Raw genomic sequence first — 14,314 nt, 5'->3', positions numbered from 1 at the left:
CGGCCCCGGGGGGGGGGTCGGAAAGAGGGGCCCCACGGAGCTCGACCTGTGGCAGAGCAGCCTTGGCCTCGGAGGCCCCTTGATTACTAGCAGGAGGAGGAGCCACAAGGCCCCGGGAGGCCGAGAGCAAGGGCCAAAGGAGGCTCAAGCCGAGATCCCCGAAGCCTCCCCGGAGAGAGAGACCGGGCGGGAGGTCTCAAGGCCGGGGAAGAGACGGGGCAGCAAGCCAGAAGAGCCGCCGGGGATCCGGGGGAAAGGCAAGCCCCAGAAGGCAGGCGGGGCCCCCTGGGGCTGGCCTCGGAGGGCCCCCCTCAGTTGAGGGCAAGGGCTGCCGCAAGAGCTCTCCCAAGGAAAGGCCCCAAGGGCTTCTCTCCTCCTCCTCCTCCTCGGTTCCTCTGGGCATAGCAAGAGTTCCAGTCCCCCAAGGCAGGCGCCCCAGGGCTGCGCTTCTTCAGACTCCCCAGCAGCCCCGACACTCCTCCCGGGGACCAACCCTTCCGCATCGCCCCAAGAAAGCCCTGGCCACCGGATCCCCGTCCCCTGGGCGAGGCCCTCTTCGCCCACCCCCCGGAAGACAAGGCAGGCGGGGAGGGAGGGGTCTCCTCCGCGGAGCCTGCGCCCGCCCCCCCCCCCCCCGCCGGTTGGAGGGAGGGAGGGAGGGAGGCCTCCATTTTCTGCGGCACCCGAGCGAGGGAAGGGGGGGGGTCCCAGGGGCCCACCTTCGATGGCGATGACGTGCTCCCGGATCTGGCTCTGGAGGGCGAGGTCCTCGACGCGCTCGACCAGGTCGTAGATGGCGTAGATGTTCGGGTGGACCGACTCGAAGCGCCCGATCTCGGCCCGGATGGCCGCCGAGTTGGAGAGGCCGAACTGCGGGGCCGCGGGGGCGGCGGGGACCGAGGCTCCGACGCCGCTGCCGCCGGGAGAAGGCCCGCCCGAGGGGCCCCCGGGAGCCCCCAGGCCCTGCCCCCCCGGCCCCGGGCCCCCCGAGGAGGAGGACGAGGAGGAAGGCACCCCGGGCCCCGGGCCCCCGCCGCCCTGGAAGTTCATGGCCCCGAGGCACGGACCCCGGACGGAAGGCAAAGGGGCCCCAGGCCCAGGCGGCTCAGCAGCCGGCGGCGGCGGCGGTGGTCAGTCTTTCCGGCCGCAGCCTCCGCCTCGGCAGCCGCAGCCCCAGCATGGCCGGCCAAGGCTCCCAGGCGCCGCCCTCCCAGCCCCCTCCTCCGCCGAGAGAGAGAGAGAGAGAGAGAGACCCGCCGCAGCCCCCCGCCTCCGGCTCCGGCTCCGGCCGCCTTCTCTTCTCTTCCCGCGTCAGCAGCGCCGGGGGAGGAGGAGGAGGAGGAGGAGGTCCGCCGGAGGGGAGGGGGGGGGGGGGGGGGAGGCCAAGCGGAAAGCCCCCCCCCGCTCCCCCGGCCCCTAAGGTTACATAAGGAGGAGGGGAGGGGCTCTCTCCCAGGCCCCCTTTGCATCCGGGCCTCTTCCCCCCTCGCCATCATCTGAGTGACCCTTTGCCCTCCAGTCGGGCAGCCCTGGGGGCACTGAAGGGGGCCTCCGTGGCACCCCTGGGCCTTCTCTTCGCCAGGCTGGGCATCTGGCTCCTGGCCCCCAGGCCCTCGCCAGGCCCTTGGCCTTCCCCGAAGGGCCCTCTGCCCCCCAGGAAGGAAGGGGGCCCTGCCTGTCCTTGCCAGGCCTGCCACTCCTGAGCCAAGCATCCACCGCCTCAACCGGGGCACTTGGGTTGGGCAGTCATTTCTCTCTGTGGGGTTTCATGTCATGACTCTCATCTGTCATCTGCAAACTTGATCTGGAAAGTGCAGCCCTCTGACTTCCCTAGACTTCTTCCATTGCTGCAGCCTGGAATTGCATTGGCTTTGGCAGCTGCTGCATGGTCCGCCACTGAGTCCCCTGAGACTCCGAGAGCATAGGCCCTGCTTTCAAACCGGGGACCCCCCCCCCCAGCATCCTAGACCTCTGTTCTTACTGCTGGCCCACTGAGCAATCTGCCCAAGGCCTCCAGCCCACAAGCCCCAAACTTGGTGGCCTCTGCGAATTTAAGAGCCGGCCTTCTATTGCGTTATCTAAGTCTGTTACAAAGCTCTTGCACAATGTTGGGTCAGGAGAAAACCCGGAGGCACCCCACTCCCCGCTTCTCTCCAGGACCAAGAAGATCCCTTGGCAGACCTTCCCTGGCTCAGTCCTGTCCAGCCCACAGTTGTTCACAGTTTGGGTGCAAGACTATCATGGGGGACCTAGCCCAAAGCCTGATGGACATTTATTACGTGCGCAGCACTCCCTTGATCCCAAAAAGAGCTAAGGTTGGTTTGGCAGGATCCGATTTTGAGGAAGCCATGCTGGCTCCTGGCAGCCCTTCCATGGCCTTGTGGTTAACGCTCTGAGCTCCCTGGGTTGGGCCCCACATGGACACAGCCATGCATACTATTATTATTATTAACCTTATTATTATTATTATTATTATTATTAACCTTTATTTATGAAGCGCTGTAAATTTACGCAGCGCTGTACTTACAGTCTTTTTAATTGGACGGTTCCCTGCCCTCGGGCTTCCAATCTAAAAAGACCTGACACAGAAGGAGAAGAAGGGAGCGGTGGAGGGAAAGGGTCAGAGGTCCAGCAGTTCCTCTCTGCCTCCAAGGCCTGGACCAAGGCAGATGGACTGGAGGGAGAGGGCTTGGCTTCATAGTGGATGGTTAATCTTCATCCAGGGAAAGTACATACTCTCAAGTAGGATAATGCAATACAGTACATAGCAATACAGGAAATGGATCGATAAACAGACAACAAAAGAAAACCAAATAGCAAGTGACAGTTATGCAATGCCTGGGAAGGCTTCTCTGAACAGGATGGTTTTCAACTCCATTTTGAAGCTGGTTAAAGAAGCCCAACCTCACGACTGGCCCACTTCTGCATGCGGATGGCAGGTGTGGGACCCCCGTGCCAACCATAAGCGATAGCCATTGGTATGGAAAAGGAATGGGGGCTTTGTTCCAAAGGGAGAAGCCAGAGAGGTCAGGCCCATGGCAGCAGGGGTGGGCAAGGAGGGAGGGGAATGGGGTCCAGAGCCCTCTGGGGTTTCCAGATGGGTGGAAAGAGGCCCATCTGCCTGTGGTGGCCAGCGGGCACCTGGTGACCACTGGGACACTTGCCCCTCAGGGTGGCCTTCTTTGGTGGCCCAGTGCTATGAGCCACTCGGCCCAGGAGATTCTGCCTCAGCCCTTTGAATCTCTGAGGGGCCAGGTGTCTTCTGGTCCTGCAAGGAACATTTGGCCCATGCCCCACTGGTGAAAACTGGTTCCTTCTGGGGCACTTTGGAGGTCACCATGGCTCCCCTCTACACTATTATCATTCCCCCTGCTGTTGCCCCTTCCTGCTTCCCTCCAGTTCCTTCTTGGTGCCCCTCAAGGACTGGTCACTCTGGTGGAGTCCTCGGCTGCCTTGGGGGGCCGTACTGAGGGCAAGCAGACATGGGGGCCATTGGATCTGTGGTGACTGGCAGCAGGGCTTTTCCAGGGCAGACTGGCCAGATTGGTTTGTCTTTCCCAGCCCAACTCTTGGGTCCAGGAGTCCTTGGCCACTCAGATGAACCCCCCCCCCCATGCAGGTGCACCCCCTTCTTCTGCTGGCAAAGAGGCCGTGGGATTTTGGCAGGAGACCCACCATGCCAGCAGACTGCCAGATCCGTCTCTGGCACAGGAGATGCTCCATCCCAGCTTTCTGCTGCCAGGAGGGCAATGATAGGGCTGCACACAGGGGAGGGGGTGAGCTCCCTGAACCCCCCCCCCCAACACACAAATGGGCACAGCCCTGGCCTGGCACACTCTGGGCTTCGACTGGTCTTTGGGAGGGAGGGAAAGAGGGTCTCAACTGAATAAAGCAATCCCCCCTCCTGCCTCTGTGCTGGTGGCCTTCTCTGCCAGAACAAAGGAAGGGATGCCACTCCCCCCCCCAGCACAGAAATACCCCCCAAGCACAGATTCTGTGAATGGGGGGAGGGCTAGTTTCTCTCTCTGTCTTATATCCTGTTTTATATCCTTTCTCTGGCTTATATCCTGCCTCAGAGGGGCAGCCTGACACACAAACGGACGGTCTGCCAGACCCCTGGAGGGCCCAAAGGGGCCCCTCAGCTAGGCTTCTCCAACACACACCCCACAGGCAGCCAGAACGGAGCATGGTTGGTGTTCATTGAGTGCATCAAAGCCCCCCCCCACTCCTTCTGTGGCTGCCTATAGGGGCGGGGGGGGGGGGGGAGGCCCAGGAGGAAAGAACTGAAAGGAGAGCAGGTGAGGGGCAATCCTAGGAGTAGCCACAGGGAAGACAGGTGGGGCTGACCCCCACAGGGCCAGGAAGGTTTTCCTCCCTGCAGGCCTAGCTGTGTGGGGTGCTGCCCCTTTCCCAAAGTGGGATTGTGTCCTGGGACCTCCTGCAAGTGAAACATGGGCTGTTCCTCCAGGTGCCAGTTCATCCTGCAGCCCATCAGGCAACAGGGGCAAGAGGAAAATGGACACGCTCCCCAGAGCCTGATGGTTTACCCAGGGTGCGACTGAGCCTGTGGCTGGGGATGAGGGCACATCTCACTGGTGTTTGTGTTCAAGTCTGTCTCAAGGGGTCCAGGCAGAAAGGGGCAATCACATCCCTTTCATCCTGGCTTCAGGCCTGGATCTGGAAGAGAGAGCACTTGTGTCACCTTGGTGGATGGCGTCTGCCCAGGACTGGACTGGGGACGTTGCTCCTACTGGACCCATGAGTGGCTCCAACACTATCGACTCTGGTGCCAGGGGACTGGTCCACAATGGGCCCAGTTCTTCTCAAAAGGTGCTGGGAGATTCTATTGACCACTGACCTATGGGGTCCCTCAGCACAGCATTGTCCCCTATGCTCTTCACACAAATTGCAGGGAGAGGCTTTTCAGTTTGGGAGGTTTGGTGCCCTCAGTACACTGCTTTTCTGCTTTCCATCTCACTCCAAGGGAGCTGCTTCGATGCTAAACTGTCTGCCATTGGTAATGCACTGAATGAGGGAGAACCACTTGATATGTATTTCAGACAAGAGAGAGGTGCTCCAGGTCAACTGAGAAGCAGGTCAAGGAGTAGGGCTTCTGCCTGATGTGCTGGAGGTGACACCCCTTCCCCAAAATCTCACCTTCTGTCTTGGAAATGCTCTTGGACTCATTGCTGGCCTGGAGGTCCAGGTTTTGGTAGTGGCCTGTTGTGCATTTGCACAGCTAAGGCTGGTGTGGCAGCCTCCTTGTGTTCCTGGAGAGAGCAGATGCATGTGTCACCACAGACATGGATTACTGTGGTCACACTTTACGTGGGCTGCCCTTGGAAATGGCCTAGAAACCCCAGGAGGTCCCAAAGGTTGCAGCTGGACCGGGGCTGGTGGTTATAGAGAGCACCTCATAGAATCATAGAGTTGGAAGAGACCGCACGGGCCCTGATCCAGTCCAACCCCCTTCTGCCATGCAGGAAATCCAAATCAAAGCATCCCCATTGACAATGGCCATCCAGCCTCTGTTTAAAGACCTCCAAGGAATGAGACTCCACTACACTCCGAGGAAGGAGTGTGTTCCACTGTCAAACAGCCCTGACTCTCAGGAAGTTCCTCCTAATGTTGAGCTGGAATCTCTTTTCCTGCAGCTTGCATCCATTGTTCTGGATCCTGTTCTCTGGAGCATCAGAAAAAAAGCTTGCTCCCTCTTATGACCTCCCTCAAGTAGGCAAAACAGGACTAGGGATCGTATCACCTCCAGGCGAAACATCCCAGCATCTCCCTACTCTCTCCTCCTGGGGCTCCATGGTTTCCGGACCTTTCGCCATTTTAGTTGCCCTCCTTTGGACACATGGCTCCAGTTTCTCACGTCCTTTTTGAATTTCGTGGCCCCTTTTTGTTCCTACGTGGCAGAAGAAGGGGGTTGGACTGGATCAGGGCCCTGGCGGTCTCTCCAACTCTATGAGCTAAGACCTAAGCACATGGGGTCTGTTCAGAGGCAGGACCCCTCCCACGCCTCAGTGAACCCAAGGAGTCACAGGAGTTTGGGAGAGACCCCCAAGGCCAGCCGCCTCCTCGCACTCTCTGCTGGCTGACTTTCAGGTCCCTGGGCAGAATGAACTCCTCAGGTGTTGGGAGCTCATGCTCAGGGAAGTTGGGCAGGGGGCGGCTAAGGGTCCAGGAGGTAGCCCTCCCTCTGGTCAGTCCGGGGCTGGAGTGGGGCAAGGGACCAGGCAAACCCAGCACACAAACTGGGCAGCCTCCGCCTGCCTCCACTGTCAGTATTTTGGCTGGGGCCCGAAGAATCCCACCCCACTTGGGCCGGGGGGGGCTGCTTGAGAGAAAACCACCTTCAGCCATTGGCAAATGAAGGGCAGAGGGGCATCTGGAATGCCCCCAGCCCCCCAGTGTCCACCTCCTGCAGGCGTTACCATGGGGGCCAGTGGGGCTTCCAGGGATGCCGTCTCTCTTGGGAGCTGAAGAGACACTGGGCCCATACCCCGCATGAGCCTGGCTCCGCCCTGGGCCACGTCCTCCATCGCCGTCCTTCCTGCGTTTCCCTTCTTCCGCTTGCAGGTTGTTCGAAGGTATCGCGACTTGGCCCCACAGCTGGTCCCCCCGACTACACCAAGAAGCCGGAGGTGAAGCTCTCCCTTACGAACTCATTGGCAGCATGCCTGAGCTGAAGGGTAGGCCAAGGCAGGCCGCCCTCCTCCTCCTCCTCCTCCTCCTCCCCCTCCTCCGCCCCTCCCTCCTCCTCCTCTTCCTCCTCCGCCTCCCCCCTCCTCCTCCCCCTCCATCCCCCTCCTCATCCTCTCCTCCTCCCCCCCTCCTCCCTTCCCTTCCCCTCCCCCTTCCTCCTCCTCCCCTCCTCCCCTCCTCCCCTCCTCCTCCCCCCTCCTCTCCTCCCCCTCCTCTTCCCCTCTCACCTCCCCCCTCCCTCCTCCTCCCCTCCCCTCCCCCCTTCTCTTCTCCTCCTCCCCCTCCCCCTCTTCCTCCTCCTCCTCCTCGTTCCTCCTCCTCCCCTCCTCTTCCTCCCCCTCTCCCTCCCTCCTCCACCTCTTCCTCTTCCCCCTCCTCCGTCCTCCTCTTCCTCTTCCTCCTCTCTCTCCTCCTCCTCCCCCTCCTCTTCCTCCTCCTCCCCCTCCTCTCCCTCCCACTCCTCTCTCCTCCTCCTCCCCCTCCCCCCCCTCTCCTCCACCTCTTCCCTCCTCCCCCCTTCTCTCTTCCTCCTCCTCCTCCTCTTCCTCCTCCTCCTCCCCCCTGCTGCTGAACAAGAATTCTGGGCCGATTGGCCCAGGAAAATGACGGAAGGCTGGCCGGTGCACATCTGGAAGCCAGGCTTCTGGAGCCTCTTCCACAGCCCAGAACAGCCGGACCCTGGCTGGCACGAAGGCGAAGGGCTCCGGCCAGGGAGTCCAGCTCTGCTGACCAGCAGCTGATGGACGAACGGACGGGCGGAGGAGAGGCCTGCCCTTGGCTAGCTCCTTTGCAGAGTCCAGGTTGCCTATTGGTCTAGTAAAAAGGCACAGTTCAGACTTGGGGGGATCCCTTTATCGGATCTTGTGGAACAGAAGCGTGGTGCAAAAAGAACAGCCCCCAACCCTGACACATCTGTATTAGCTCCAAAAAGAGTCCGGACATAATCTTCCATTAAAAAGAACATTAAAATAGTTTACTCACAGTTTTGCGCATAATTTCTATGCAGAGGTTCAGCTTCTTGATGGAAAGAAAGGAGAGAAAAGTAGACCTGAGCTTCTCGCAGAGAAAGGCTCACCTTGTCTGTCTCCTTCACTGAGGAGCGGGAGCATGGGTTTCCCAGAGGAAGGGCCTGAATGGGCTTCAGGGGGAAACTGCCACAAACAACATGCACCCTAAATATCGCGGCCTCCTCTGATCATGAGAACGCTGCTGTGCCCAGCATTGCCAAGACGGATCAACATGTGGGGAGCGGGGGGGCATGGGAGCAGCTGGCCTGGCCCTGCCTCGCGGGAGCCTGGAGCACATGCCAGCCCTGGCATGTTCTTCTGGGTCACTTTCCTGGCCTGTCTGGCAGGAGGAGAGTGGGGCAGCCGGAAGCACAGAGACAGGCCTCAGGATCCAAGTCCCTCGGGCTTCAGCCTTGGTTAAGGACGCCAAGTATCAACAAGGTCAAAGCCAAGCCTGCGAGGATCTGGCTTTAACTCAGCAGAGCAGCAGAAAGGATCCTTGCCTAACTACGTTTCTCTAAGAGGCAGACTCAAAGACAACGCAAAGAGCTTGGAGTTTACTAATGGCTTGAATCTATATAGGCAGAGAGGCTAACTTAGTTGACGGTTGGCCAAGAAAGGTATCACTGGTGGGCTTTTGTTTGGATTTGTGAAATGGCCAACACAGCCCCCTCCCCATGCTTTCTAGGTAATAAATAGTTCAGGTCAAAGAAGAACTCTTTCTCTTACCATCTTTCAGAAGAACGTTACTAAGAGATTGGAGGCCGGGAGAGTAGCAAGGAGTATCTCTTTGTGAGAAACCTCCTAAAGGAAGTAAGCTGCATCACATATTTATCGACCTTGGCAATAATGCTGTGTTTGTTGCCCCTGTGACTCGGGGGGGGGGGGGGGCAAACGGGACATTTGCTTGCAGGGAAATCCTATCTGTCTGAGGAGGGAGGGAGAGAACGCAAAGGCTTTCCAGCGATCCCGATGTCCTCCGGAGGACCCTGTGGAGGATGCCGTGGCTCTGGGTCCACCTTGCTGCTCTCTGCCAGAGATGTCATGGCTGTGTCTGGTTGAGGATTTGGTTTCATGCACACTCGGGAGAGACTCCCAGCCACAGAGACAACCCCACAAGTGAGCTGTGATGGAGCAAAGTGTACGGGCACATGGTCATTCATGAACAGGTGCCAGCTGCTGGGTGGGCCCTCAGCTTCCTTGGCCAGAAGCAGAGGAGGCCCAAATAATAATAACAACAACAACAATAAGAAGAAGAAGAAGAAGAACATTTATTGATATGACCTTCCTTGGGAAACCCAGAGAGTGAGGGAGGCCTGCCTTGCTCTTCCTGCGGAGCCACTGAGGCTGCAGTGCCTCTTGCAGCTGCAGAGAAGAGCAAGGCGAGAGCAATGCTTGTCTCTTTCCTCAGGACAATCCCTTCCGCCAACGGATCGCGGAGGTCTTCTCTGAGGACGGCGAGGGCAACATGACCCTGGATGACTTCTTGGATATGTTCTCAGTGATGAGTGAAATGGCCCCTCGTGACCTCAAGGCTTATTATGCCTTCAAAATCTACGGTGAGTCTCCCATGGAGATCCCCGAGCTGTGGACGAGGGAGGGAAGGAGGGAAGGGAGGGAGGGAGGAAGGAAGGAAGGAAGGAGGGATGGAGGGAGGGATCGGTCAGGGGAGGAGCACTGCAGGTCATAGAGGCCCCAAGCACCTTGTGCAACTGACAGCATACAAGCCAGTCTCTCATCACAACAGGGGTCCCCCTACACACACACACACACACACACACACACACACACACACACACCTGCCCATGGAGTCGGTCTGCCGAGGAGAACGGCATCGCTAGCTTGGAACCATGGCAAGGCCCCCAGTGCCCCCTGAGGCTGGCTGGTGCTCTGCCCAGTCGCTGGAAGGGAAGGGAAGGGAGACCCATCTAATGGTTGTGGCCAAAGCCCCCATGGCAGAGGCTCCATGTTAGCACTCCAGGACCGGAGGAGAAGGTCCCAAGTTGTCTTGCTTACTCCTTGTTTCCTCTGCCTATAAAAGCAGCATCCATCGTTGGGTTTCTGCCTCTTGTGAGCCACCTAGAAATCCTAGAGCTGTTTGCAGTTAGCGAAGGCCTTGTTGGAGAGTTGAAGTGCCTCTGGAAGAAATGATGTTTGGAGGGACAGGGAGGGTGAGTGGACCAGGCCAGAGGGGCATGCATGCCACCCGAGAGGAGCGTGGAAGCCGTGGACGGACAGAGGGCAGCCTGCATCCAGCTGGGGCTGGCCTCTCCGTGGCATTGGGTGCCAGCGTGGCAGAGGGGTGCATTGAAGAGGTCTGGAGTGGGACCAGAGAAGGCCTGCCTCCCGCTCGGCCTCCTCTCAGAGCCCCAACTGGTTTTCCCTCAACAGATTTCAACAACGACGACTACATCTGCAAATCCGACTTGGAGAAAACTGTGAACAAACTGACACGCAAAGAGCTGACCCCTGAGGAAGTGTGCCTGGTGTGCAACAAGGTGATCGACGAGGCCGACCTGGACAACGACGGCAGGCTGTCCCTGGAAGACTTCCAGCACATGATTGTGCGAGCGCCCGATTTCCTCAGGTGAGAGGAGCCCTTGCCCTTGCCCTTGCCCTTGCGCCAGGCCAGAAGGGCATCTCAGGCGGAGGAGACCGGTGGGCGTCCCGACCATCAGCCCAGCCCAGAGGTCACCCAGGCGGAGGGAGGGAGGGACCCAGGCACCCAGCCTCCCCCCAGAGAGGGGTCAGCAATGGAGCCGGAGGGAGGGAGGCAGGGAGGCAGGGAGAGGGGAGGCAATGGGGCACATCCTCTCTTCCAACCTGTGTGCCCCCTCTGTCTTAGGGCAAAAAGGGACGGCTGCCCCATTGCCACTGCCGCAGGACTGCCTTGACCTAAAGGGGGTTCCTTCAGCCATTTCCCCCTTACTCTGTGGAGTATTCTGCACAGGCAGGAAAAGGAGGGCCTGGCCTTGGTGCATGCTTTTCTGACAGCCATCCACAGATGCTCACATGTTGTTATACTATTGCCTTTTAACAGCACTTTTCATATCAGGATCTGAGCAGCAGCACCCGCCACCTTCCTCCCCGAGGCCTTCGGGGAGGTGGGCCCTGAATGCCCCCCAGTGGCACCGCTGCCGCCTCCAGTGCTGGAGCAGAAGCCGGAGCAGAAGAGGATGCCCAGCGCAAGCCCCCCCCCCCGGCCCCCAAATCCCAAACGGAGGATAGGAGCCCCATTTCGTTGCAAAGGAGACTTGGAAGGGCTAATAGGGCATGCTTGGGTCTCTTGCTGTAAAACTGCTAGGAATTAAACTTGATAGGATATCTATTTTTCTAACTTGATATCAAGAGTGCACTTTGACCTCATGTTTTCCTTACACACAATGAACAGCTGCCAGCTGCAGACATGGGCTGCCTTCAGTTTTAGCCATTTCAGAGAACTCCAGTCACTGGAGACCTATTTTCAAGAGTGACTGCCTTTGCCTAGGACTGCAAGCCTTTCGCAGCCAGGATCCTCCATAGGACCAATAAAGGGACACCGACTCAGAATCCTTCCTCGTTGCTGCCTTGGGGTCATCCCCGCCTCAGCCGACGGACCCTTTGGACGCGGCATCCTCCGCTGCTCCGTTTGGGCCCTGTACATTCATCCCCTTTAAAGATGGTGATAACTTTGGCTACATCGCAGAGAAAGTAACTGGTAAAAGCATATCTCAATATTCCTTGCCTTCATAGAATCCTAGTGGTGGGGTCTCCCTCCTTGGAGGTCTCTAGACAGCGGCTGGATGGCCATCTGTCAGAGATGCTTTGACTGAGAGTTCCTGCATGGCAGAACGGGGCTCCTCTTGGGGTCTCTTCCGACTCTATGGCTCTATGATCCTAAAAAAAGGTCAGACAGGGACCTCCGCCAGGCAGGAATACGCGACTGCAGCACTCTTGGAAGATGGACATCCAATGGCTTTCTAAATACCAAGACTAGCCTGTTCCACTGTAAAAGATCTCTTACAGCCAATAGGTTCCTCCTAATGTTTAAGTAGAATCTCTGTTCTTGTCATTTTGAATCCATGGCTTCACCTTCTAGTCTCTGGGGCAGCAGAAAACACATTAACTCCATATTCTACATGGGATCCTCTCAGGTATTTAAAGATGGTTGTATCATAACTTAGATTTCACAGAAAGTGGCAAAAATATCTCTGAATATTCCTTGCCTGTGACATTCGTGGCTGGAGGGGACATATCACATAACCATAGAATCATAGACTTGGAAGAGACCCCATGCATTCCAACCCCATTCTTCTGCCATGCAGGAACTCACCATCCAAGCCCTCCCTATGACAGTTGGCCTCCCAGCCCCTGCTAAAAACCTCCAACGAAGGAGACGCTACTACACTCCAAGGAAGGAAGGAGTGTGTTCCTCTGCTGAACAGCTCTTGCCGTCAGGACATTCTTCCTAATCTTGAGGTGGAATCTCTATTTCTGTACTTTGAATCCATTGCTCTGTGTTCTGTTCTCTGGTGCTGCAGAAAACAAGCTCCCTCCATCCTCAATATGGCAGCCCTTCAGATATTTAAGCATGTCCCCACTTAGCCTCCTCTTCCCGGGGCTAGACATACCCAGCTGCTCCCTCAAAGGGCTTTCAGACCACTCCCCGTTTTGGCCACCCTCCCCTGGACACTCTCCAGCTTCCTTCCTTCTTGCTTTCTGGCCTGAACAAAGCAGAATAGAGCGGCACTATTACTTCCCTCGATCAAGACACTACACTCCTATTGATGCGGCCTAGGATCATGTTGGGATTTTCAGCTGCTTGACCACGCTGCTGGCTCTTGTTCTGCTTGTGGTCTGCTAAGAATCCCAGATCCCTTCAATGTTGTCAAGCCAGGTGTCTCCCATGCCCCCCCCCAAATGCTGTATCTAAGCCTCCCCTTTATTCGGCTTATTTGTAGTACTTTACATTTCTGTGCTGACATTCATTCCCTCCTGTCCTGTTTGGACCCAGTTAGGATCAGATCCAAACTAGCTGACCCCCTTGTTGCCTCCTCCACTTTGCCTGAAAGAGTGGTCAACCCCGTTTTAAAAAAGCCCTCCCTGGACCCCCTGGACAGAAGCAACTGTTATTGCCATTCCTGAGCAAGGTGATCGAGAGGGTGGTCTTGGATGAAGCTGATCATCTAGACCCATTTCAAACCGGTTTCAAGGCAGGATACAGAGTTGAGACTGCCCTGGTTGCCTTAGTTGATGATCTCTGCCTGGGCATCAACGGGGGAAGTGTGACCCTGTTAGTGCTCTTGGACCTCTCAGCGGCCTTCGATGCCATTGACCACAGTATCCTTCTGGAACGGCTGGGAGAGCTCTGCTTTGCAGTGGCTCCGTTCCTCCCTCTCAGATAAATTCCAGATGGTGTGGCTTGGGACAGTTATTCAGCCAAGAGGGAGCTCAGGTCGGGCGTCCCTCAAGGTGCCATTCTGTCCCCAATGCTGTTCAACATTTACCTGAAGCCGCTGGGAGAGATCATCCGGAGACATGGGGTGGGGGGTTATCAGGACTGATGACACCCAAATATACTTCTCTATGTCTCCGACTGATGCAGTGACTAAGGATGGCATCTCTGGATGCCTGTCTTGAGGCGGTAATGGACTGGGAGAGAGAAAACTGACTCAAACTGAATCCAGGTAAGACGGAGGTACTTGTAATAGGGACCCTGAGCCCAGGAATGGAGTTATGCCAGCCACGTCTGGATGGAGTTCCCCTGGAGGGGCTGCTCCTGGACTCGTCACTCCAACTGACCACTCAGGTGGATGCGATGGTCAGGAGCACTTCTTATCAGCTTCAGCTGATATGCCAGCTGCGCCCCTTCCTGGAGCCAAGGGACCTTGAAACAGTGGCACATGCGCTGGTCACCTCTCAATTGGACTTCTGTAATGTGCTCTACATGGGGCTACCCTTGTGCCAAGCTCGGAAACTTCAACTGGTACAAAATATGGCAGCCAGATTGGTTGCGGGTTCTTCAAGAACTGATCATACAACACCCATCTTGAAATCCCTCCACTGGCTGGCTATTAGTTTCCAGGCAAGATTCAAGGTGTTGGCGATTACCTTTGAAGCCCTCCATGGCTTGGCTCCTGACTATTTTCGGGAGCACTTTCACCCATACTGTCCGCCCCGACGCTTACGGTCCTCTGGGAAGAACTTGCTCCAGTCTAAAAAACCCAGACTGCCCACCGCCAACCAGAGGCCCTTCTCCTTTGCTGCTCCAAGGCTTGGAGCGACGGCCGGAGGGGATCCGCCACATTGCCAGCCATGCGGCCTCAAAAACGGCCGTCAAGACGGACCTCTTCCGGGAGGCCTCTTCAAACCAGCCTCCCCCCCTGAGCACAATGCAGCGTATTCCCTCCTATTATAGAGTCCTTCTTTGATTTACCCCCAACTTTGTTGATCTATCATCACAATGTTTTTATATTGTACATAATCAAATTTAGCGTTATAATCAGGGAAGGGCAGTTGGGCGCGGGATTAATCTTAACTAGATTTGAAATGTAATGCACTGTTGTTTTTAGATGTTGTAACCCACCTTGATTCCCTGTGAAAAGGCGCGCTATAAATAC

The 14,314-nt window shown here is 57.1% G+C and overlaps 1 protein-coding gene across 1 annotated transcript; it reads left to right on the top strand.

The window, feature by feature from the left end:
- Positions 1–6,537: 6,537 nt before the first annotated feature.
- On the top strand, positions 6,538–11,057 carry LOC121934587 (calcium and integrin-binding family member 3-like). The gene is made up of 4 exons (XM_042475190.1): positions 6,538–6,695; positions 9,128–9,274; positions 10,107–10,302; positions 10,756–11,057. The coding sequence occupies exons 1-4, from the start codon at positions 6,680–6,682 to the stop codon at positions 10,775–10,777; spliced, it is 381 nt and encodes a 126-aa protein (XP_042331124.1). The 5' UTR covers positions 6,538–6,679; the 3' UTR covers positions 10,778–11,057.
- The last annotated feature ends 3,257 nt before the right edge of the window (positions 11,058–14,314 follow it).

This window comes from Sceloporus undulatus, chromosome 6 (genome assembly GCF_019175285.1).
Source record: "Sceloporus undulatus isolate JIND9_A2432 ecotype Alabama chromosome 6, SceUnd_v1.1, whole genome shotgun sequence".
Taxonomy (NCBI): Eukaryota; Metazoa; Chordata; class Lepidosauria; order Squamata; family Phrynosomatidae; genus Sceloporus; species Sceloporus undulatus.
This window is presented reverse-complemented; position numbering and strand designations above follow the sequence as displayed.